A 25,060-nucleotide genomic window follows, 5' to 3' on the forward strand; every position below is an offset into this window, starting at 1 on the left:
TCTCAAAGGTTAAGACCGAGCACCATGACAGCCTCACTACTTGGCAATGGTAAAATATTTTATCAACAATTCTACAAGTGGAGGCTCATTGCCAATCAAAATGCAAAGCGGGCAACTGTCAGATTATTTCTCAGAAGAAGTGATTGCCCTCCGAGTGAGGAACTGAAAGGTATTACTACTTCAATTACCTATTTCAATTAATACAAATTCAAAAGGCGGTTTCAAACAGCAGAATGAAAACTAATCACTGAACTTGCAGTAATAAAGCATTTGACGCAAAGAAGGAATGAGTGATTTCACATATTCTGGTACAATACTAATAATATGATGGCTTAAAATTACTGAAGCTAACTTTTCAGCACCCCCCCCCCCAGAAAGTCTTTTTAAACTATTGCCATGCAATTGCTCAGCAATACAGATCAGAAACCATGCACAGTATTATTTTTAACACTATTTAACATTCTTTTTAACACACATATTGTTTTTTGGGGGGGAACTACTCAGGTACTTTATTGTGCTACTGGTTGTAAACAATGCTGAATTCCATAGTAAAAATGTAGACTTCTAAGCAGCTGAATCAAAGAATAATGAAAATGTAAGTTCTTGGGTGCTTAAATGCACAGAAACATTAATGACTTGCTTTAGGCTTAATATGAAGCCAGTAAAAGACCAATAAATAGATTTCTCCTATTCAGCATCCCCTGAGTATGGCTAGCACACGTAGCAGAATAAAGTGATAGAACAGACTGTATCAATGTCAGATGCGAAATGGGGAATACAATTTTGAATGCTCCTCTGTACAGAAGCACTCCCTCAAAGTTTTAAAGGAGAGCAAACCCTAGTATATCAGAAAAAAAGTTTCCACTATAGCTCATTCTCTAATAGGATTTCTTTTTTAAAAGCTTTTTAAAAGAAGTTATTTTTTTTACAGCTAGTAAAGTCTTTAAAAATGTGATCCCCCTATCTGTGAACTGAAATAGTACAATCTATGCTAACACTTCATACTACTTTATTCTGTTGAATGTGCAGATCAGATCCAGTCTAATGTTTAAACACAACATTATCTTGCTTCTGTTAATCAGCCTTCTCCATCCTGGTGCCCTCCAGATACTATAAAAACTCCCATTAGCCCCAGTTTTAATTGTGCTCAATTGAAGGTACAATTGCTGTCAATGGAAACTGAGCAGCTAGGGTTCCAATTGGTGAGGAGATTTCTAATTGTGTTCAATTACATGTGCTTACAAACCTTCTTCATATGTTTGTTCTAGTTACGCAAATATCTGAAGAGCAGCCTGTGCATTCCATTCTGTTGAGGGCGGGGCTTACATCCACTTCCTTGTCCCCATCTGTGTCTGCCTAATCACAACTTCTGTGGGATCAACGTGGACTTTGCTTACATCTCAGTCCTCAATTAGCATACTACATTCTTCTTCTTCTGACATTCCCTGCATAATGGAACCATTAAAGTCTACCTGCCTCACAGGACTGTTGTGAGGATGCACAAAGTAAGAACTGCAAAATACTTTGTACAGAAAAGTGCTAGAATGCTATACTAATGCAATCTCTGTGCATTCTTGGATCCGTATTATGACAGCTCTCAATAGCAAACCAGGCAAGTGATCATAAAAGAGTGCAACTGTACCTGACATATTCTAATTGACTGGTCTAACACCGTCTTGGTATCAGTGACATAATCCGGGCACGGTAACACAGCGTGTTCAAAATGGGCTTGCATCAGAAGATGGGTTTTTGTGTGTGAACTGTCAAAAGAATGCGGATTGACTTCAACGGGGACATGTTTGGCCAGTTCACTGTTCATTTGATCTTCATTATGTCGTACTGGAAGGTCTGCATACTCTTCAGCATCCTTAATAATAAAAAAGGGGGGTGGAGAGAGAAAGAGAAAAAATGTTAGTGCAGAAAACATGATGGCTGTGATCTACAGGACTGTGAGTTTGCTTCTGCAGATTTTGTTGCTGTTCCTTCCCTTCACAACAGCCATTGTGTCCTTCAGTAAGCTGCTCACAAGGGCAGGGTTACCCTCTGGATGGCATCTGATGTACTGCAAGAGACTGCAACTAGAAGCAGACATTGGGCAAGTTCCACATGTGTCCTGAAAGCTCTCCTGCCAGAGATGGGGGCAGAAGAGGTCTCACTGAGAAGAGCAGTGCTTGGGGAAGAATGGATAGCGTTTACAATATTCTACTATTTTTGCATTTACTACGAAAGCTAGCATGTTTTCCACCAGAATGTTCAAGGGAGAGCTTTGCAATGGCAAAATCAATACTTTCAAAATCAAATACAGTGGTACCTCGCAAGACGAATGCCTCGCAAGACAAAAAACTCACTAGACGAAAGGTTTTTCCGTTTTCGATTTGCCTCGCAAGACGAATTTCCCTATGGGCTTGCTTCGCAAGACGAAAACGTCTCGCGACTTTTTTTTCTTTGTCTAAAAACAAAGACATGTTTTGTTTATAAAGTTAATTTATTTTCCCTTAAATTTTTGAACTGCTCTTTACAGTATGTGTGACTTTAAAGAGCAGTTAATAAACTGTTGTTGTACCAAATTTGGCTTTGTTTGGACTTTTTTTGACCATAGGAACGCATTAATTGATTTTCAATGCATTCCTATGGGATTTCGTGATTCGCAAGACGAAAAATTCGCTAGACGACAAAAATTGCGGAACGAATTAATTTCGTCTTGCGGGGCACCACTGTACTTTCAAACAATTAATATGGTCTGGTTTTCCATCATTTCTTGAACTGTAGATCTCTGGGACAAAACGGCTACATTTCTCACAAATCCATAGGAATTAAATGTTTGCCCAGATGAATCCTCCTTCAAGCCCCACCTCCCCAAGAAGCTGTAAATACATTAGCCAAACTTCAGATGTTCCTAAAAGACAACCCACTGTTAATATTCAACAAAACTATTCACTTCTGATTATAAACAATATCACAAGTTGTAGCAATGCTACTGCCCAAAGGTAAAAGGATGTTTAGGAAAACTTCGAAATAAAGTTTATGTTTCTTTAAAAAAATCATGCTCTTTAAGCAGGTTTCTTTCTTCTTCGTCATAAAAAGACTGACTGAAGACAACTGCTAACTAATCCTTGATGTCTCTGCCAGATCTCTTGTGAAAACTGTGGTCATTTATTTTCTGAACCTAAAGGTCACCACCATTTTAAGCCCTATTGAATTCTGCATGTTTGCCTCACTCTTATTTAACTTGCACCCTTTTAAAGATATTTTAAAGAATATTTACCAAGGAGATTTCCCCCCTCCCACTCAATACGGCCTAGCAGCTACAACTGGGAGACAGACCGGGATGGGAGGGGAGAGGCTGGAGTAGGGGAGGCAGGGTCAGAGGAGTAGCTGCAGCTTAGCTGGTATTTCTGCAAAAAGAAAATAGCTCCCCAGACTCCTTCCCTCCCCCTGCAAATACAACCTGTTTTATTTACTTCCAAAACACTCCTCTTGTTTCAAACAACTTGCCTACTTCATTTCCTGTGTGTGATGGATGATTGTAAGTGAAGTTCATTTTCTTATCTGCATCATGTAAGTAATTAAAGGAAATTGAGAATGGGCACTGAAGCTTTTATACAACTGGGAATGAAGCTGAATGGAGGGCACCAAGGTCAGCACAGTCCATTATATTTTTATGCGAGAGGCCGGTCTGTCTGCCCTGTCCCTGTTTGTTTAGTGTAGGCAGGACAGACTGCTAACTGCAAATCTGTGCTTCTGATTTGCCCAGCTGTCCTTGAATAAAGACATCTCCCACTGCAAATGTTAAATGACAGTGATTGACAACCTGATGATGAACTCTGCTTGTAACCCCCTGCTACTGTTTTCAGATTGCACAAGGAAAGACAGAATAAAGAAACATCCTCCATAATCAAATCAAATAGGCCCGGCTGTTCACTCTGTATTTTCCATTTGGGTTTCCCTTTTCAGTACAAACCTTATCCTAGTCTGCAAATGCCGTGGGTTCAACAATGGCAGTCTAAGCACAAAAATATTTTGTTTCATTAGAGTATTGATTTCAACAAAAAGTTGGCAATAAAATGACTTTCAAAACCCAAGGTACTGAACTTTACAATTTTAGGGGAACAACAGACAAGAACATCCTTCCTTGTTTTCTCTGATGTTGCTTTGTGTCCTATCATTTAGGACACAAATGAAGTTGAAAGTTGAACAATTCCAAAAGCTGGAAGCTCTTTGATAACTCCCCTTGGAATAACATACAATTCTCCCATAGTGTCAATATTTTGTCCAGAGGCAGGGAAAGTTAGGCAACTGAAGGTAGATGCCCTGGACACATTTAACACTCACTTTGCTTCTTCACCACCCTCTCCCCCTTCTTTCTTTGTCAGGCTGAATGGAACCCAAGGGCCATTAATTAAGCAGTCACCAAGTTTACTGTGTGGAAGTTCTAACCTACAGCACTCTGACTACACAACCCATCACCTTTCTATAGATTTCCAAATGCCTGAGGACTGAGTTGACTTACCATGTGCCAGAATGACATCCCAGTGGCCACACTACATTTTTTAAAGTCACCATCATATGTTAATGGGCATCCAAGTCCATCTCTACTAGTCACTGCTCAAAAGGCAGCGGTGAGTAGGAAGTAATTCATGATTGTCTACCAGATGTGCTCATCCAAGCATTTTCAGGTTCACCCCAAAGTGACTGAGGAGTGATTCTCCTCAGTTTACTCAGTAACTAAATAAGGTCAGTTTGGAATGATTCATGAAAGAATGCAAAAGGGGAGGCTCAGTGCAGAAAATAATAATTGAAATATGGGCGAGAAGAAGAGCACACTGAAGATGACCTAGACCAAAATGAGGATAGGAATAAAAATATAAAAATGGGCTTCCAACATCCTAGCTTACAATATTTCCACTTTCATTTTCACTGCTAATAATTGACCACAAAACCTAGATCAGCACAAATCTTTCTATCAACTGTGGAACCTTAGATAGGCAGTCTATGGTTCTTCAGATATTGCTGGATTACAGCTCCCATAATCACTGACCATATGCTATGCTGGCTAGGCCTGATGCAAGCTGGAGTCCAACAACACCCCATGAGGCACAGGTTCTCTGCCATTCCTTTATTAGAGGTTTCACAAACGCCCTCCAAAGCATCATCTTTTTTCAACCTTCTCCCATCCTGTTACCTGTCAACAGTGCCTTTCTTCTAGAAAAAGAGGTGCTGGTACTGCGTATCATTGAGTACCCCCAGAAAAAAAAGCACTGCCTGTCAATTAAAATGTTTTGTTTACTAAAAGTTAGCACAATTTTTAAAAGACCGATTAAAAGGTACACTGGAACCAGTCAGTAATAAAATTAAAAGGCCTAACCTAAAATCCCTAATACGACTAATTCTAAGTTATGACTATGCAAACATATTCCCAACCGTGCCTATGTTTAAAACAAACAAAGGCAAATTTATTGATGCATTGTGTGGCACTCAACTGAGTCCCATCAGCAGAAGCGCTGATCAAGGACTTCCTCTTGTGTAAGAGGGCTTTCCCTCCTCTCCCCGCAAATGCCCCTGAAGTTGGCCCCAGAGCAGCACAGTGGGGGATAGGGGGGAAGATGGGAGATTCTCCAAAATACTTGTTCCGATGGAACGATTGCCCTAGTGTGATGTTGAATTCCTTCCATTGTATCTGAAGGACTGAGAACACATGGCTTTCTTTCTTTTATTTAACAGCCTGGGAAAAAAGTCACTGTGAAATTAATTAAATAATAGGTATCACATGTAAGCTCTTATTTATTTCAGTAAGATTATTCTTCTATTCCAGTGATTTAAATAAAACGAAGCATTCAATGTAGATTTATACAGCACACTAGCTCAAAAATATAAAAAAGCTAATAGGTAACACATTTCATAGTAGGCTAAGGCTGCACTCCTTCGCATGCTTGAATACAATGAGTCTTACCCCCAAGTAGGCATGCTAGAATTACACTGCAGGACTGTAATCCTATGCAGGCTAACTAGGGAATAAGTCCCATTGAACTCAATTATGAGCAAATATGCACTGGATCAGGCTGTGGAGTAAGAGATGTGGGATGCCATGATGATGCTGGTGACAAAAGAAAGCCTTATTTATGCTAAAACTTAAGTTCAGCTATGAGAACCGGCAAAGCCTTTAAAGTTAATGAGTTCTAGACTTTTCGGACCAAGCTGATTAATTTGTAACACTGAGGCTTTTAAGCCAAACCAAATTAGTCTCTCACATTCCTGGAGCTTGTTTCCACTACTGAAGGTGCAAAAGTGTCCTCTTTACCAAGAGATTGAAATATTGGCAGATTTCAGATTTCACTTATGTTTAAATTGGAATTTGAGGTCAACACTGCCAACAGGTGTATGCAGTTTTAGATCTATGTAATTTTAGGATGCAGGTTTCATTTTAAAACTCTACCAGTGCAGAAAAGAAGAGCATGTACATGTCCAAGTAGTGTATTCATGAGAGAAATATCTTGCTGCTAGTGATGTTTAGTGATATCAAATCTACACATTTTTAATGGACCCCCCTCTTTTTTAAGGAATGCGAAAGGTCAGTTGTATTTAATGTCAACTGTGCTGCAGAATATCATAAATCGTTGAATTTATTTCATTTCATAAAATTTATACACCACTTGATTGTAAAAAAATCTCAAAGCAGTTTACAAAAAGATAAAACTGTAAAATGGAGAAAAATTCACAACCATTAAAAATATATGTACAAAAGTTTAAATACGAAAACATATTTTAAATGACCTCAACTTTCTAAGCATCTGGGTAGACTTGTCTAAACAAGAATGTTTTTAGCAGGTGCTGAAAAGAGTACAGTGAAGGTGCCTGCTTGATCTCAACCGTCAGGGAGTTCCAAAGTGCAGGTGATGCCATACTAAACAACTGAATTCTTACACATGCAGAATGGGTATTATATGGCACCTGTAGTAGTGGCAACTGCAGTCTTCTGCAGTCCGTAGCAGCTAAGATATCCGACTGAACTGGATCAGCCTTGGAATTTCAAGGTAGCCATGCACTCTTTTTTTGAAGTGAGGCCTCTTACTCTAATTCCTTGCAAAAGAACTGGGACAAACTAGCCATAGGAGTGTATAAACTCTGTGAGCACAAGGGAGTGCCAGTAATTAAGCACTGGGAAGATGGTAAGGAGTCAGGCAATTTAAGGACTTTGGTGAGTTCAGCAACAGGGCAAGGAAGGCAGGAAAAAAAAAACATTCATAAGACTATATAATATGGATTAGTCCGAAGGCCCAACTTAGTCCAGCATCCTGTTCTCACAGTGGCCAACCAGATGTTTATGGGAAGTCCTCAAACAGTTTAAGTACTCGCTTTGTGAAGAAGTACAGTATCTATTTTTGTACAGTATGTCCTGAATATTTCAGCATTCAGCTTCATTTGATGTCCCCAAGTTCTAGCATCTCCCTTTCCACTTTCCCCATGTCATGTGCAAGCTTGCGCATCTCTGTCATGAAGTCCAGCAACATCAGGAAGGTCACAGGTTCAACACCCGATTTATAGAAATGCTACCTGTTCTACATATAGGACCAGGAGTGGATTCTCAACGCATGGATGAAAAGGTGGTGCTAGATAAGGGGTCAAGATATGTCAGACACTGGGGAATATTTTGGGTCAATATGACCCCGCTAAAAAGAGAAAGGCTTCACAACAGAGCCAGGCAGCTGAAGCGTAAAATCAATAAGGTTTCAGAGCAGCTTTCAAACTCACTTCTAGGGGGAAACCAACAAGAGCTGGCTTTGTCACAACTCATCCTATCAGTGATGATTGTGTGACTGCTTCAAATTCTCAAATTGCAATGGAGATACATTTTGCTGTTTCTTTAGCTGTGATTAATCCAGCATGCACATAATGCCAGTGTTTAATTAAGTAGCTGGGGTACAAAGATGTATCCAAGAGGAAGTTTTAAAATCACAAGTGCCTGAGGAAAACGTACATAACGCCAAATGGTCTACTTTTTTCTGGATGGCCACACTTGGCTCTGACTGTTAATGATGTCAGGCTGTTAATCTCTGCACATTCCACTGACTAAAAGTGTACTAAGCATAATCTAACATCCCTTTGTATTCACAGAGTCTCATCAACCCCCAGAAATGTTATATTAGTCTGAGATGCAGCCAGCCAAACAGCAATTGTTAGAGCACATTTACTAACAGAGTAATCTTAACTCCTCACCACCACCACTGCAGCTCTACAGAGCTGCAGCTGCTTCACAAGGTGGAGACAGGCCAGCTCAGACTTACCCTCAGAATACCTTATTTTGTGGCTTACCACAAGCAAGCCTGACATCTGCGTGCATGTTTAGTGGTTCACAGGGGGCCATCTGAGTCTGCAGAAGTTCATGGAGGGACACCTACACTCAATCCAACCCACTCCTTCCAATTATCTTAGCATAAGGGTATGCGTGTGGATCGAGGCCTAAGGCCTAAAAGGAGATGATTATTGTGGGAAAAGTGTTACAGAGTCCTTAGCTGGTATCTTAAAATAAAGGAAAGGAAAACAAAGAGGCAACAAGAAAGGATAAACCACTGAGAGAAAGCTCAATTCTAATCTGTTGCTCAGTTTTTTGGCACAAAGTAAACTGAGTATAACATGCATACAGGCATGACATTTTGCATACGATTGTCCCCTAGATGCACACACAGTGCACAATCCACCCAGCAGAAAAGCAAGTGAGAAATGTGTTGTAATAGCTTTTGCATGTACGATCTCACTTTTATTATCTCAGAGGAAAGGAAGCAAAACAAGACAGCACATTTTGGATTTTGCTGTTTTCCACCCTTGTCATCAAACATCTGACACAAAACTCCCATTCACTAGCAATACTTCATATTACCATCCAATACTTTATCATTCAACTCTTAGACAGCACATTAAGTGCAAGCTTGATTTATAAGCCCATACATGTGTACTAGCAAGCAGATGGAATTAAGTCAGGCACAGATTTATGAGCAGCAAACAAACTTAGCAAAAGGAAATGCCGCTGTTCCAGTGGCACCAAGTAGTACTGCTGGTTAAAATTAGGTCTGTATCAGTTAATTCTTCTGACAACTTTCTATTTAGAGGAGTTTATTTCTAGTCCATAAAAAAAGATTCGCCTTCCGGTTCCAACTTTATATTGCACATGGATTTTGAAGTTTTAGAAGCAGATAAACAAATTTTTGCTTGTTCTGGCACATATTCAAGCACAGTGAGGACAGCCCTCAAACTGAGGACAGATACGAATGTGTCATATAAATTTGTAAGGGTTTTAAGGGATAAATGTGCATGTCATGTGCTTTCTCTTGCTTTGACTCTATTAAACAATGTGCTGTTTGTACCTTTAGGGAGATTTTAAGGTCTTTGGCATGATCACTCTCAGCAAGCACCAAATCATTTGAGAGCCTGTCTAGGCATCACAGGCAAGGAAAACTCTCAACCGGTACTGGTTAAGCCATTAGGTAGGGTGAGGATGTTGCTTCAGGTAGCAGAAGCCCCCCAGGCAGCATGCCCATGGGTGCCCTGTCACCTCCGTCAGCGGTGGTGAAGTGCCGCCATTAGCGCCAATTTTGAGCAAGATCACAACCATTTTGGGTGAGATCTCACCTGAAACCAGTGTGATCTTGCCCCAAATCAGTGCCAATGGCTGTGCTGCTTCTTTGCCAGTGGTGGATGTGGCAGGGTGTGTAGCAGAGCAGGTGGCAGCAGAAGGAAGTGGCGGGAGTGGCAGTATTTCCCACTGTGTTGCCCCTGCTCTCTACCCAACACAAGTCTCAGACCTCCCATACCCAGTTAGCGCCAGGCACAGCATGCAGTACAAACAAAATGGACAATGCATTTATTTAAATGAAGTATTTCCTTGGACCCCTATCTCCAAGTGGCATGTGGTTAGGGGATACCACATTCAAATAAATGCAGTGCAGTTCATTTGTTATTTTATTCCTATGAGAAAGAGAGGCACTGGAGAACCTGATACTTTGAGCTGACCGCCCATAATAGAAGGTATGAATAGGCCTTGAAACCAGAGCTCTCTCTTCAGTCATGTTGGGATCATGCCTCACCCAGCAGTGGATGACCGTTAGCCTTTTGCTAGTGGTAAAAGGGATAGCTCCGCTCCAGTTGGCCTTTAAGTTTTTTCTTCTAAAAAAAGCTCAGATGAAATTAATGTTTTAGCAAAGCTGAGCGAAAAGGCAAACTCTTCCAAGGGTTTAAAGAAAACCATAAGTTCCTGTTCTTCTAGATGAAACTGTTTTAAACTGATTTTAACACTGCATTTTTGTATTGCTGAACCTGCCGTGGTACCTTATGGGGGAGAGACGGTAAGAAATGTAATGGGTTCTGCTTTGGGGTCACTAGACTAGGTTATGGTTCCCCTTGCTACAGTTCACCGCTTCAAAAATAAATATTTGGAAATGCGTGCTCCTCCCACCATCTCATGCTGCCCTTATATACATATTGTATTTTGAGAATCTGGAAACAGGAATGGAAAAGCCACAATCAAATATTTCCCTCTGCCAAGCAGTATTTGCTGGGCTGCAGCACCCTGAAACCAGTCCAAAGGGCATGAAATAAGTTTATGTTTGAGATTCAATCTTTATGTTCCCAAAGTCAATATCAACTGGATCATACAAGTTTACTGTCTAGACAAAAAAGAAAGAAAGAAAGAAAGAAAGAAAGAAAGAAGTAACATTAGCTAGACTAGGACATGTGATCAGAACCAGTCAAGAGACTGAATGTGGGAAGGATCTAAGCTCTAGGAGATGAAAACTGAGAGAATGTGTGGTGTTGGAATACTAAGGCTGAAAACAAGGCAGCCATATAGGAGTTGCTGACAGTAACTCTTTGAAACACATTATATAGTAGCCCAAGTCCTGCCAAGAAGCTGGAAGGGAAGAAATGGAGAGCTCCAGTTCTAGTCTTGTTTTCCTACTCCTTTCTCCACCCTCCCATCCATCATGGAGGGAGGACCTGCCTCAGGCAGAAGACAGGCCAACTTTTAAAAACTTAGTTTGGTTTCCGGCCTTTAGTATTTTAGTAAGAAAATGACTTCTGTAAGTCAAGCTGCTCCAATTCATTACTTTGAAAAGTACGTGGCTGAAAACAGACTGTGCTATGATCCACTTTTCCTTTTTTTGGATTAAGGAATTACTATTATATGACCATGGCATTTATGCATCAAGATTCCCTTTCATACATGTAAAACATTGGTCGCACTAAGACAGATTGTTCCATGCTGTCCCAAACCTACATCTTCTTGTTTTTGTGGAAGTTCTCCCTCACATAAACATATAAATTCATGTTAGATGATACAATCTCTAGCACTGTGCATAGAGATACTGTGGCGCATACACATGAGGCACCAGACATGGTGCTCATGAGTAGTATGGCACATTTGGACACCTTTTTGGTTCCCATCAAGCCCCTCTGACTGCCCCATAAGTATAAGTGTAATTTTGCCTGCTTTTTTGGGGTGGGAGGGTTCTGAGGACTACCAGTTCTTTTTTTATGAAATGGGTACATTGTAGTACCCCACAATAGTTTCAGAGAAACACAAAGTACTGCAGGCTGCTTTTTAGCTGCATATTATGCTGCCAGAATTCATCTTCCCATCCTTGCCTATGTTGCAAGTTGTGCCATGCATATAACATGTCACATACTTTAAGCATGTTAAATGCATATTTTAACACACTGGTCCCATTAACATTAAAAATAACAATAACACACCACTCATGAGAAGTACATTTGTGCACAGCAAGACAACTCTATGGCTCCTTAAAACCCCCTGAGCGTTTATTTAGTTTCCAACTTTACCTCCTTACCTAACTGTGCAGAGAACTATGGATGGCATCTGTAATTATCAAGGGATCAGGAATCCAAATGACCTTTCCCACTGTGAAAGAGCACAGGAAGGTCAAACTTAGTTAAAAGGAAGGCAGACTGACCAAAAGTTCAGAGTTCTTTTGGGGTGTGAACTTAAATTGCCATGCTGTAATGAGCATTACACCATAGCGAAATTAGAATATCGTACAAATGACATTTAACACTTAGCACAGAATCAACAACAAGATCCGCAATTAGAGCAACCTTTTTCACAAACATTTTATAGATATTAGTTTCACTGCCACACGGAAGCACGTAAAAGAAAAAGCTACACCTGTGGATGTATTTGAACGGAGAGGGAATAATTCCTATCAGAATGAACCTTGAAGGCAGACCAAGAGTAATTTCATGGTAGTTTCTTTTACAACCTCCTGGAAAATCTCTGAAAAACTTTTATGTGATAATTTCGTTAATTCCTCACATAAAATTAAACTCTTTCTCAAGCTCCTACAAACCACTGCATTAAATGTAAGGTTCTGAAGTGATATCAACATAAAGCATAAAGTCTTCATAAGCCTAGGATACAATCTGATTCCTATGCCACAATATCCCCCCCCCCATTTTTTAGTATCTTTTTGATGTTAAGAATGCAAAGGACTGTAAGCATCTGAGGAAAGGTTTCTGGCTAAATATCAACAAAACTGCTATTATCCATGATAGCTAAATGGAATCTCTGTTAATATACTTTTCAGAGTACCAGATGCGATGAACATGCAATATGAAAATATAGAGTATTCATAAAAAATCTCAACATGGGGGAAAACATAGACATGAATCTTTATCACCCTGCGTCAGTCTTCCCCAGATGTTTGGGACTCCATCTTCTATCCATCCCCAGCTAGCATGACTAATCAAAGTCCAAAACATCTGCCGGGCACCAAGTTGGGGAAGGCTATGTATTTGAGCAGCAGACCACACTTTTCATTGGAAAACATGAACGCAATGCCACGGTGCAGAAAAGATCTTGAGAACCTTGTCAATATTTTATTCCAAACAACTTTCAATATTATATTATACATTGATAAAGTGTCCAAGGACACTTAAAAAGAACGTCTAGGTTTTATGGTTTAAGCTGACTTGTCAGGAGAAAAAGAAGTTTTAACTTACTGCCGTTACAATAGAATGTCTGCCCATGTTTTTAAGATTAATAGACTGTTTTGGCACAGTTTGTATGAACCGATGACAGTAATAAAGCAGTACCAGCAGATTTGCTTAGCAGCTGCCCAGAAGGAAATAATCGGTCAACTTTTTGTTTCAGGCTTTGAACTAAATACCGAAAGTTAGAGGGAAGCAGACTAGAGCATATGCCTTGGTAAAGTGAAGAACTCAACTTATTTGGCCTCTGTATGGTGCCAGATATACCGTACGTTTCAAAGTATTCAGATGCAGGCTGGGAACATCACAACTCCCAACATCGTAAATTGGCATGATATACAGTGTACTTCTTAGTTTCCCACAATTGCTATGATGCTAAACATACTCATTCCAATGAATTTTAATTCAACAGAAACATATCCAGGACAGCACTGTCTACTGAAAAAATATTTTAGAGCTATGAGTCTCGTGGAGATAAGGTTTTTGAGGGTTGACACACACACACACACACACACACACACACACACAGTTACATCATTCCAGCATTTTTTTTAATTTTTTATTTACTGAGGACTGGTAAAAACAAAACCTAAACATGGACAATTATCTTCATTATTAAGGATATTTTAAGAGCAGTTATGGGAGCCTTGGTTCTCCAGAACTTGTCACACTACAATTCTCATTATTATTCTCATTATTATTGACCAAGCAGGCTGTGGCTGATGCTAATTGAAGTTCAACAAAATCTAGATAATGTCAGGTTCCCTAGCCCTCTCTTACAGTCTCTATTGCCTGTAGGTAGGTGTTTTTTTTTTAAACAAACTTATTTTTAAAGACAAAATCCTAAAACTAGAATTGAAAAATAGGTTTGTTGGAATCCTGGACTCAGGGAATGCCTGTGTAAATAGGTACTAGCACAACATCTCTCAGTTGTTGCCTGATCTTTGCTAGCACAACAGCACCCAGCCGGTCTCTCTCAGGCCACTGAACACACAGCTTTTATCGAGTTCCAGATAGGTAGCCGTGTTGGTCTGCCATAGTCAAAACAAAAAAATTCCTTCCAGTAGCACCTTAAAGACCAACTAAGTTAGTTCTTGGTATGAGCTTTCGTGTGCAAGCACACTTCTTCAGCTTTTATCGACTTTGTCTTGGCTCCTATTTGCCACGGTTCCTATTTCCTCACCTCATTTTCTGTCTGCTCAAACCTGAACTGAGGAACTGAATTTGGACAGTCATTCGGCCAGTTCCCATTCTGAGCACTGCTGGGTCTGGGAGTCTGAGGCCCCTGGTGTTCCTTAGGGGAATCTTGCTCAGGAGTGCTGTCTCCAGGGGGTCCAGGTGACTCTGGGCAGTTAGGATCCAGTTCATTCAGGCTTGGTGTTGGGGCCTGTGTCTCCATTTAGCACTCCAATTACTTGTGCTACTTGTCTTCCTGATCAAGCTGATACCTCCCTCTCCATATGAGTCCTGGATGCTAGTCAGGGTTATTAGATAAACCAAGGATAGCAAAAACTGATTTTTCCTACCAAATTTCACAAAACGAAACCAATTTAAAATCAGCCAGTAACTTGGCCCATTGTTTTGGTGAGCATAAAGCAAGCTACCAGGCGATATTAGGAAGTGGCTTTCATCCAAAGCAATGTTAAACTTTTAAGGAAAAAATAAAGGTAAAGGTAAAGGGACCCCTGACCATTAGGTCCAGTCGTGATCGACTCTGGGGTTGCAGCGCTCATCTAGCTTTATTGGCTGAGGGAGCCGGCGTACAGCATGTGGCCAGCATGACTAAGCCACTTCTGGCAAACCAGAGCAGTGCACGGAAACGCTGTTTACCTTCCCGCCGGAGCGGTACCTATTTATCTACTTGCACTTTGACGTGCTTTCAAACTGCTAGGTTGGCAGGAGCAAGGACCGAGCAACGGGAGCTCACCCCGTCGCAGGGATTCGAACCTTCTGATCGGCAAGTCCTAGGCTCTGTGGTTTAACCCACAGCGCCACCTGCGCCCCTAAGGAAGAAATAATTCACTGTAAATAAAGAATAAATCTCTATTCCATTAGCTTGGTTTAGGTGTTTTGAGCTACTCGGAGTACAGTATGTTCCCACTGAGCCATATCTTCTAAAATAATGGGGTTACATGCAACTTTTGGGGGGGAGGGAGGGAAGGAGGGGGATAACCTGGAACTTGGCAGTTTTGTAAAAGGGCTGGCAATACTGACATTTGATAAGACCTGTAAGCTCTATATTTCCACTCAGCTAACATTTCTATTTGCCACTTGTAAAAAGAAAAAAAAAATCTAACTATTAAGACAAGATCTGCCAAGAATAATAGAGGAAGATAACTGAAGAGAGCTACTTTTGCTGTGATTCAAACTTGCAAGAACTTCTATTAAAAACAACAAAGAAAAAAAACAAGAGATTTTCAGTACCAGATGTCTGGGAAGATCCCATTTGGATTTGAGCTACTTAAATTTGCAATCATGTATTTATACATCTAACAGAGCTTCTGTTTCTCCTAGAATCTGAAAATTAACTAGCTTTGTAGCATCTTCCTTGATCTGCCACCCGTGCCCTGAGGATTAGAGACTCCACCTGAGCTTGTTTTACAAGCATAAGAGAAAAAATTAATCTCTGCTGGCAGCGATCCCACTGGGATACTGATGAATAATGATATCCCTCTCTTGCTGCCCTCTCAGTCCACTAGAAAAGCCACTCTAACCCAGCAACGTGGAAAATGCTGAAACCCTTCCAGCTGTGGATTAGCAGGCAGTCAAGCATCCATCTGCTCTGTGCAAAGCGAGAGAAGGCAAGCATGCATTCTTATAGCTCACACAGCGTTCACGACTAACGTCTTTTAGAACCAGTTAGATAAATATTAAAAGAATCTTTTAATGAAGACTTACAAGTGCTTAATCTATTTTCTATAGAATCATACTATTTCCAACACGATTGCTCTGGGGTACTCTACATTTATTTATTTAACAAAATGTATACACTGCTTGAGTGCAAGAAAATCTCTAAGCAGTTTACAAAAATATAAAATAAAACATTAGAATTTTCAGTAAGAAACAGTTAAAAGCAAGTATACAAAAGAATTCAAAAGATTGACAAAACACATGTAACTTCTACGTGTCTGGACACACCTGCCAAAACAAAAATGTCACAAGCGGATGCTGATTTATGTAACCTTATCTATCATACAAAAGCTGGAAACCCTTCTCCAAGTCGTGAATGGGGCAGTTCATTTAAGCTATGAAATATAGTGAAAGCAATACAGAAGGAATTAAGTTGATGGCATTGAAAATTAATCAAATTTTATCTTATTTGTGGAAGGGGTAATGCCAGGCAAACTTTTTGGGATCAAATTCTCACAAAAATCAATGGGAGTAACTTACAAATAAACACGTCTAAGGCACAAGGCAGTCTTGTACATTTACATGGAAAATGGACCATACTATTTTTTTTTTAAAAAAAACCCAACATGCTTCACTAACATGTGTCACAAGATGGGTAAAGTGACAAATCCAGCAAGCTCTTTTAGAATTTTAGACTAGCTTTGTAAGTAACATCAAGGCCAGAATAACATTCTATTATTAAAGCAATTAGGTTATAGCCTATTTCTATTAACAATGCATTTTCGTTTTAGAAAACATACTGTGCTAAAAGTTACATTTAATTAAGTTACCAGTAATGGTAGACAATGGTGGTGCTGGCGAGATCTGCAATGAGATTCAACTAAATTGTCCCGTGCATAGAACAAGCTCTTCTCCTGTAATGGAACTTTCCATCTCTTGTCTTCCTCCATGTCCCCAGCACCCCCCCCCCCCAAATCTGCTCAGTGGGTTTAGAGGATCCACGGGGGAGAAGAGGGGAAATTTCATTGCACAAGTGAATCTATGCATACACACCCTACTTAGCACGATGATGAATTCTACCAACAGGCATTAATATCACTTCTAGACCTCCATTATAAGAAACAGAGAAACAGATGGGTCAGACATTTCACCATAAAACTCTTGCATCTTACGTTATCTCAATATTCTTTTACCTTTATTTTTAAATCAGCTAGTTTAAAGAGAAGTGAAATTAGACCATGGCAAAAGAACGATAAACATTTGTTTACCCTGAATTAAAAATGAGCATAGAAGGGTGCTGTATATTCTTTGTTTCCTAAATGTCAGGGTTTTGTGCTTTTGAACTTGGTTCCTCTCTCCATCCCTCTCACCGCCCCCGAATTCTGTGCTGCATGAAAAATACGATATGCCACATTCAGTCAGCAATGAGTGGTGGGCATTGTCATCTTGATTTACCTACTGATTGTGCTTTGCTGGGAAGGCAGAGAACACCAGGTGTTTTTAGTTTAAAGTTAGCTTTAGAACTAAAAGGGAGAAAAAAGCAATGATGGAATTACTTGTGTCTGGGGAGACACTCAGAATTAAGGTCACGGGACTATGGAATGCATGCACTGAAAAATACACAATGCCACCATATTCTGGAAAGATGACTTTAGCTTGGAAAACTGCCCCATTTACTCAGATTATGGAAAACCAAAACAAATGTATTTATGTGTGAGCACTATTGTAAACACATTTCAAAACCTGAGCTACAAATCAGTAAATGCTATAGTACTTAGATTTAAGCAGAATTCAAAAGTTCCAGAATATTTCAATATTAGTTATACATTTAAGTCAATAGAAGACGCACCATACTCTTTGTGAGTTATGTGACTGCAATGGCATAGAGTAGTTATGCCTGATACAGTTTCAGTCATAGGTGCTGGTTCCAGGGCTTTGAGGCTCTTTGGGCCCCCTCAGTCTTTGTTTCTGAGGCCCACATTGTTGAGGCCAAAAGTGGAGCCTGGCGCAGAGCAACGCTAGGATGTCGCATTGGACCCCCTCAATGGACTTTGTAAGATGGCGCCTTTAGCTTCAGTTGACCAATAGTAATGCAGATTGGGATGCGGTTGATGCCCATCTTCATCTCCCCAAACCACCAGAATCAGGTGAGGCAGTACAAGTGCTTGGACCATTTTCTGAAAGCAGGGAAGAGGGCTAATAAACTGAAGGCGAATCTTCAATAATATCTAGGTGCTATTGGGAGATGGTTACTATGTCTGGAAATTGGGGAAACAGCCTATCCTATATAGAGACCGAACAGTTTTTTTAGTTGGGGGGTATTCCTTGATCCAATCCATCTCTGGAGCTTAGATGGGTTCAGTGGAATGGGGTGCCTATGCCCAGGTCTTACGGGTATGCCAGAGGATGCCAGGGCACTGGTTTTGCAGGTAAAAATGGATAAATGCCCAAGTAACCTCATGATTATATTACTGCAATGAGCATCTGAAGGCAAGCCAGAGCTGCAGCTAGTGTAGAATGTGACCACCTGAGTTGGCCACCTTAGCTGCCAATATGCCACCAGCCCCAATGCTAACATTAAAATCCCTGAAAGGCTTGGGCCCCAAATATGTGAAGGAGCAGCTCTCACTGTATTCTGCCAGCCTGGGCTTTAAGTTCTACTGGGGCAATAAGATACTGCTACTGTAAATAGATAACAGAATCCAAGGAATCAACAACTTATAGCTTGCTGAAAGTTCCAGGATCAGTGTGCCTGGCCAGCTCCATGAAGCCAGTGCCCTTCTTTGCTTAAGATACTGCTAAATACAGTTAAAATAATAGATAACACCAGGGAGCTATTAAGAAATATGCAGCTTAGCTTGAGAGACTGGGTGTGTGCATGTGTTAGTGTTTCCCAGGGGAAACACAAAGATCAATGCCTCTAATTTCTCCCCAGCCTCTCTTATCTCCTTATGCCTTAAGTTACTATCATTAAAGAAAGGTATGGGAGAAGAGGGAGGCTCAGCTCCCCACCCACTCTATGTGGGTAAGCTAGATTGATCTAACATGGGTAGATATATTTCTCCTTGCCCAAGTGAGCCCTCAGCATGCAGGGCTATCAGCATTCTGTGATGTGTGTGTTGCTAATAGGATATAGATAATCCTTTACAAGTTGTTTTCAGTTTTGAAAGGCTACAAAATAGAGAGACCATTCACTCTATCTGGAAGTTAAAGCATTTTTAGAAAAGAATCACTCTAACGTATTCAAGATAGGTAAAAACCTTACAAATAGATTGTGAACTACACAACTGTTACTGCACCCATGTTTTGCAATGTTGACATGCCTTTTTTCACTGTGGCCCACATTTTTCACTGCCAGCATCATTAAGAGATTCTTCAAATTACTTTTTAAATATTCATCTCCCCAAGGACTTTCACTTGCATCTAATTAGAGTACTTGCCCCATGCCATGTAATTCCCTGTTGCCAAAACTGTTAAATGCTCCAGTAAGTAAGTGAGAAGGGCATCAATGGAGCAAGGCAGATGCAATGCCACTGGTTAACAATAGAGGTGTGAAGTGACTCCCTTAATTATAAAGCTCATTAATGCATAGTGTTTAGAGAGAGAGAAAAACACAGCTTGGTGATAATTCTGTTAAAGTGCCTAATGCCTTCAACACAGCAAACAATTGCAATTATAACTTCCAATTTGTACCTTTGGTAGAAAAAAAGCTGGGAGAGTAGCTTATCTAATAATTATGAAAACCAACATAAAAATGATAAAAAAACTAAACTTTAGGTTGAAAGAGAAATGATTAGCACAAAAAGACTTCACTCAACTTCCAGAAAAGCTAGGATAATAGTTTACCTAACAAGTATGTAAACCATCATATAAAAATAATTACAAAAGATCTTTAAGTTGAAATTATTACCACAATCCATTTAGAAGCCATTTTGGCATCTAAGCAATATAAATGCATTGTTGTTATAGAATGATACTTCACTCAACGCCATTATACCTTTTAGGTTAACATTTATAGTAACTTGAATATTCAACATATATGCGAGATTTAGTCTTCACAAGAACAGTAGGTGTGAGGGGCCAGTTTGAATGATGAAGCATGGCAAACATGATACAATTTCTTCAAAAAGCCAGTGTTTGAATACAACCACTGTGTACCCACTAGATGAGGGGTTTCAGGATGCAGCAAAATGAAAAATGTATTTCACTACAATCCTGAAAATTCTTGTCCAGTGCACAGAAACCTAAATCAGAACAACTTACTGAACAATCTTTCAAAAAACTTGAACTTCTTCAATGGGAAGGAAAACATTATTTCTTCATGTATAACGGCTGTTAATTTATTTATAACAATTGTGGCAATCTATGTTTGATGAAAAGGAATCCTAGTGATTGTTGGGCAGACTTTAAACCAGGTCAGCTACAGGCTATTTCATTTTTTATGGCTTTTACCAATATATTTCACTTAGTTTTGGCCACAAGTTTTGGCTGGACTTAGTAGTCAGCCTTTATTTCATCAAATCATAGAACCGTAGAGTCCCATGAATCTTGACTCCCTTTTCTATGGTATCTCTATGGGATCTCCCCAGTAGTTCCTTAAACTTTTTGAAACCAGCCTTCTTAAAGTCCATAGTGCATGTCTTTCCCTTGCCTCTGTATCATGAAACCCAGGATGACATGAATACTTCCTCCCAAGTTTCCCAGCACTTCCATGGATCAGTTCCTCCCTTACATTCTTGGCACCTTACATTCTTGGCAGAATGCTCCCAATATCTGTTGAGTCCCAACTGATATCAGGGAAACTGAAGTCTCCCCTGACTACTATATCTTTCTTTTCTGAATGTCTGGTAATCTTGTCTAGGAAGGCATCCTCCAAGTCTTCAGTCTGGCTTGAAGGTCTACAGCAGTGCTCACAGTAAATTCACTGCTGTTTCCTTCTTCTCAATTTCTATCCATTTACTTTCTATCTGCCTTACTTCCTCCAGGTCATGGATCTCTTCACAAGTGTACACGTCCCTCCTCCTCCTTTTCTGTTTAGTCTATTCCTCTTGAACAGCTTATACACCTTAGTTTCTATATTCCAGTCATGAGTCTCATGGGGGTTCCAAGCTTGAAAATATCCATTCTCTCCCTGCTTGCAAAGCAGGATCCACACTTGCAAAGTCACCAGAGGATGGCTTGAGCATCTGTGTGGGCTTCCCTTAAGATCTCTGAATGCTGCAGGCAGTCCACAGCCTTGGGTTGCTTATATGACTTGGGGAAAGGATGTTACCATATCATTGCAGGTTAATATGGATCAGCGGTTCTCAACCTGTGGGTCCCCTGATGTTGTTGGACTACAACTCCCATCATCCTTGAGCTCTGGCCTTGCTAGCTAGGGGTGATGGGAGTTGTAGTTCAACAACATCTGGGGACCAACAGGTTGAGAACCGCTGATATAGATGGTCACATATTATTTATTTAGCATCATCCACATACTAGGCAAGAAATTCAACATTGTGCTAAAGTGATTGTTCCATCAGAACTAGCATTTTTGCTTGCCAGATGAAGAATCCTTCCTCTCTTCCCCATCTGTGCACTTTTCTCACCTGACTGAGCCAATCTTGGAGTGAGCATGCAGGGTGGGGCAAAGAGGTGGGAAAACACCACTGTGCAAGTGAAGTCCTTGTGCAGACTTCAGAAGATGAGAATCAGCTGAATATCACCCATAATACTTTACATAATACTAGACTGTCCTGCACCATTTCAGAATTTCCCAACACATAGGAGAACACACACAGGCACACTGGGCAAGGGACTAAGATGAATTTTAGTTCAGCCCTTTTCCAAGACAGAAACGTCCATACCAACTTGTCAAAAGTCAAACCATACAATCTAGATGAACTACAATTAAAGATCAAGTGGACTTCAGATAGCAAAAAGAAAGCCTACAAGTTACAATGCGGGGAATGGGAGCTGAAATTATAGTGATTGTCTCATTAATGGACCAAATCCACAGAATCACACAGCTAGCAGTTGAGCACACCCAAAGGACTTTTGGATTTTGATTTATAAAACTTTATGTCTCCCCCACTGCCATCCCTGACACATGTGAAACTTCTTTTGAAACTGAAGGGCCTTTCAAAAGTGGTTAGTGATATGGAATGGGGTTCTGCTGTTCAAAGGGATAAGAGTCACAAATTCCACTGAGGGTGTGCCCAAAGTAGCTCTCTGGATCTTGGCCAATAGGTTTCAGGGCTTTTGGTTTTTTAAAAAGAAAATTATACTACTGTATAACATGTGCTCCATCTTTCATAACAGCTGCCTTTGGCTGCCAGACAATACATTAAGCTGGCATGGACATAGTTTAAAATTAAAACCATGAAAGAAATTTCCATCATTACAACATGACGTCTAACAATATTCAGCAGTGTGAAATATTTCTTTGAATAAAAGGGTAATCAAGATAATTACTCCAAGAAAACAATACTTTACTTTCAACATCTGTACATTTCTGTACTATCACTGTAAAGGTAAAGGTAAAGATAAAGGTAATGGTAAAGGGTCCCCTGACCATTAGGGGTCCCTCTGGGGTTGCAGCGCTCATCTCGCTCCATTGGCCAAGGGAGCCGGCGTACAGCTTCCGGGTCATGTGGCCAGCATGACTAAGCCGCTTCTGGCGAACCAGAGCAGTGCACGGAAACGCTGTTTATCTTCCCGCCAGAGCAGTACCTATTTATCTACTTACACTTGACGTGCTTTTGAACTGCTAGGTTGGCAGGAGCAGGGACCGAGCAATGGGAGCTCACCCTATCACGGGGATTCAAACCGCCAACCTTCTGATCGGCTAGTCCTAGGCTCTGTGGTTTAACCCACAGCGCCACCCGCGTCCCAATACTATCACTGTACCTTACTTTAAGGATTCCCAAATTAAAATGGATCAAGACCATTTATTCCAATTTATCTAGAATCTATATTATTTTCTTGTCTACTGCAAAGTAAATGTAAAGGGTTTCAGTCAATTGTGTTGCTCCACAAATGGAAAAGGTAGGCAGACATCTTACTGCAATTTCCCCCTTTTCCCTACAGCAACCGAATCCAAAGGGTCCTTCACCTTCCAGAAAATATTTAGGGGAGAGTGCTTCTACGGTGGGTGGGGGGAGAGGAAGAAAGGAATTTGTCAAAAATTGTCTCAGTTGTCTTCCCCTGATGGAGTCCTTTCACCAGTGGAGTGACATTGTTGGACACAAACATAACAGATGATTTAACCAGAACATACAGGTGATCATCAGTGCTCCAGTACTTCAGAACTTCATCTAGTTTACAAAGAAATGGAAGGACTAGGAGAAAAACAAGGCTGTCCCAGCAAATGTACTGTCTTCATAGTTTTTTGCTACACCACCAATGATTGCAATAGGTACGTCAATATCCTGGGGAGTGGTCTTCACGTCTGTATGTCCCATATCATTATAGTGCTGGATGAGCTAAAAATTACTTCATTTGGATTAAGAATTATTTCATCCAATAATTAATCAAACAAAATAGCAACTTACTGTCAGAACTGAGAGCAGATCCTCAACACTAGATTCGGGTTTCAAACGATCCTTGAACATCCTGACGGTTGGGTGCTTCAAATAATAATATGACGCAATGCGGCCATGAGTCAGAGGTTCAATGCTGTGGTCGTCCTGTTACACATGGGGAAATATATTTATTTTAGATAAATATGATTCAAGCTGCTTAGTGCTTTCCTGGAGGTAAGCACATTTTATGCAGTATTCTAATGGAGGTGTTATGTTTTAAAAACTTCACAATAGCGAGATCTGAGTCACAAATACATTTAACAGCATGTTACTGGTTCAAATGCCAAAGGAACTGCAAAACCTCAGTAGCTGCAACGGGAGGTCGCACAGCAGCCTACATGTATTTCATAATTCAACAAACATCAGGATGAAAGATAATCCCTAATAAATATTACTGCTGCCCAGTTCTTGTCAGTCTTTTTATGAAGTATAAATTAGCCTTACCTCCCCTAATTTAATGCAGTAAGAGTATTCCAGATCAACGAGTGATTTCTCCACAAGGTTTGAAAGGAACTTGTTCATGTTGTCATGGCTGACGGCATCTAAGTTATAGTAACTGTGTAAATGAAAATGTAATAGTTAGATGCTTTGAAAATATTGCTGACACAAATAAGGTTCTTGTAACACTAGCAAAGAACACGACTAAAGTAAGAATGGTCATGTATTATAGGTGGCAATCCAATGTTACATCTGCCTGACTGTGATTTTAAAATGATTGCAGGGATGTGGCCAGTTACAACAAGAAGAGCCATTTCCAGCCCCACCCCAACCTGGAATCCCCTAAATTAAAAAAAAAATTAAGGTTTCATTGTCAGGTTTGACCTACCAAACATTACAAATATGTATGGTTATTTTCTGGCTGCTGGAAGATACCCAATTCCACTCATCTTCTCCCCAGTAGTGCTTTGAAGATTACACAACACACTGAATTATTTTCTACATGTACCAACAAAACTGTGTTATAATTTTGTACTATTCCTAATTATTCTGATTTCTTTCCTTGTTGTTCTTGATGTATATATTGTTATACAAATCAGGAATGTAGTCATTGAGATAAACATGTAACAAAACCAGATCTAAAACAAATATTTTATTCTGGACTGCTGCATAAAATAGGCCTGTTTCCTAGCAATAAGAGCAAAATTCATGTGCTTTTTTATTATTCTTGAGCAGATCACATAAGAAACTAGTTTATGTTATTGGAGGTTGGAGGATGGATGGCGGCTAACAGATTGAGGTTGAATCCTGACAAGACAGAAGTACTGTTTTTGGGGGACAGGGAGCGGGTTGGTGTGGGGGATTCCCTGGTCTTGAATGGGGTAACTGTGCCCCTGAAGGACCAGGTGCGCAGCCTGGGAGTCATTTTGGACTCACAGCTGTCCATGGAGGCGCAGGTTAACTCTGTGTCCAGGGCAGCTGTCTACCAGCTCCACCTGGTATGCAGGCCAAGACCCTACCTGCCCGCGAACTGTCTCGCCAGAGTGGTGCATGCTCTGGTTATCTCACGCTTGGACTACTGCAACGCGCTCTACATGGGGCTACCTTTGAAGGTGACCCGGAAACTGCAATTAATCCAGAATGCGGCAGCTAGACTGGTGACTGGGAGTGGCCGCCGGGACCACATAACACCGGTTCTGAGAGATCTGCATTGGCTC

At 40.4% G+C, this 25,060-nt stretch overlaps 1 protein-coding gene across 1 annotated transcript in view; it reads right to left on the reverse strand.

Moving 5' to 3' along the window:
* The window catches only part of ASCC3 (activating signal cointegrator 1 complex subunit 3), a 211,899-nt gene that overhangs the window by 21,829 nt on the left and 165,010 nt on the right, over nt 1-25,060 (reverse strand). Inside the window, exons 35-37 of the mRNA XM_083497618.1 lie at nt 23,850-23,961; nt 23,376-23,510; nt 1,643-1,867 (exon numbers count right to left, since the gene is read on the reverse strand). Coding sequence (XP_083353744.1) covers nt 1,643-1,867; nt 23,376-23,510; nt 23,850-23,961 — 472 coding nt within the window. The remainder of the gene's footprint in view (nt 1-1,642; nt 1,868-23,375; nt 23,511-23,849; nt 23,962-25,060) is intronic.

The sequence above is a fragment of the Podarcis liolepis genome (assembly GCF_965112155.1).
Source record: "Podarcis liolepis genome assembly, chromosome: 3".
Taxonomy (NCBI): Eukaryota; Metazoa; Chordata; class Lepidosauria; order Squamata; family Lacertidae; genus Podarcis; species Podarcis liolepis.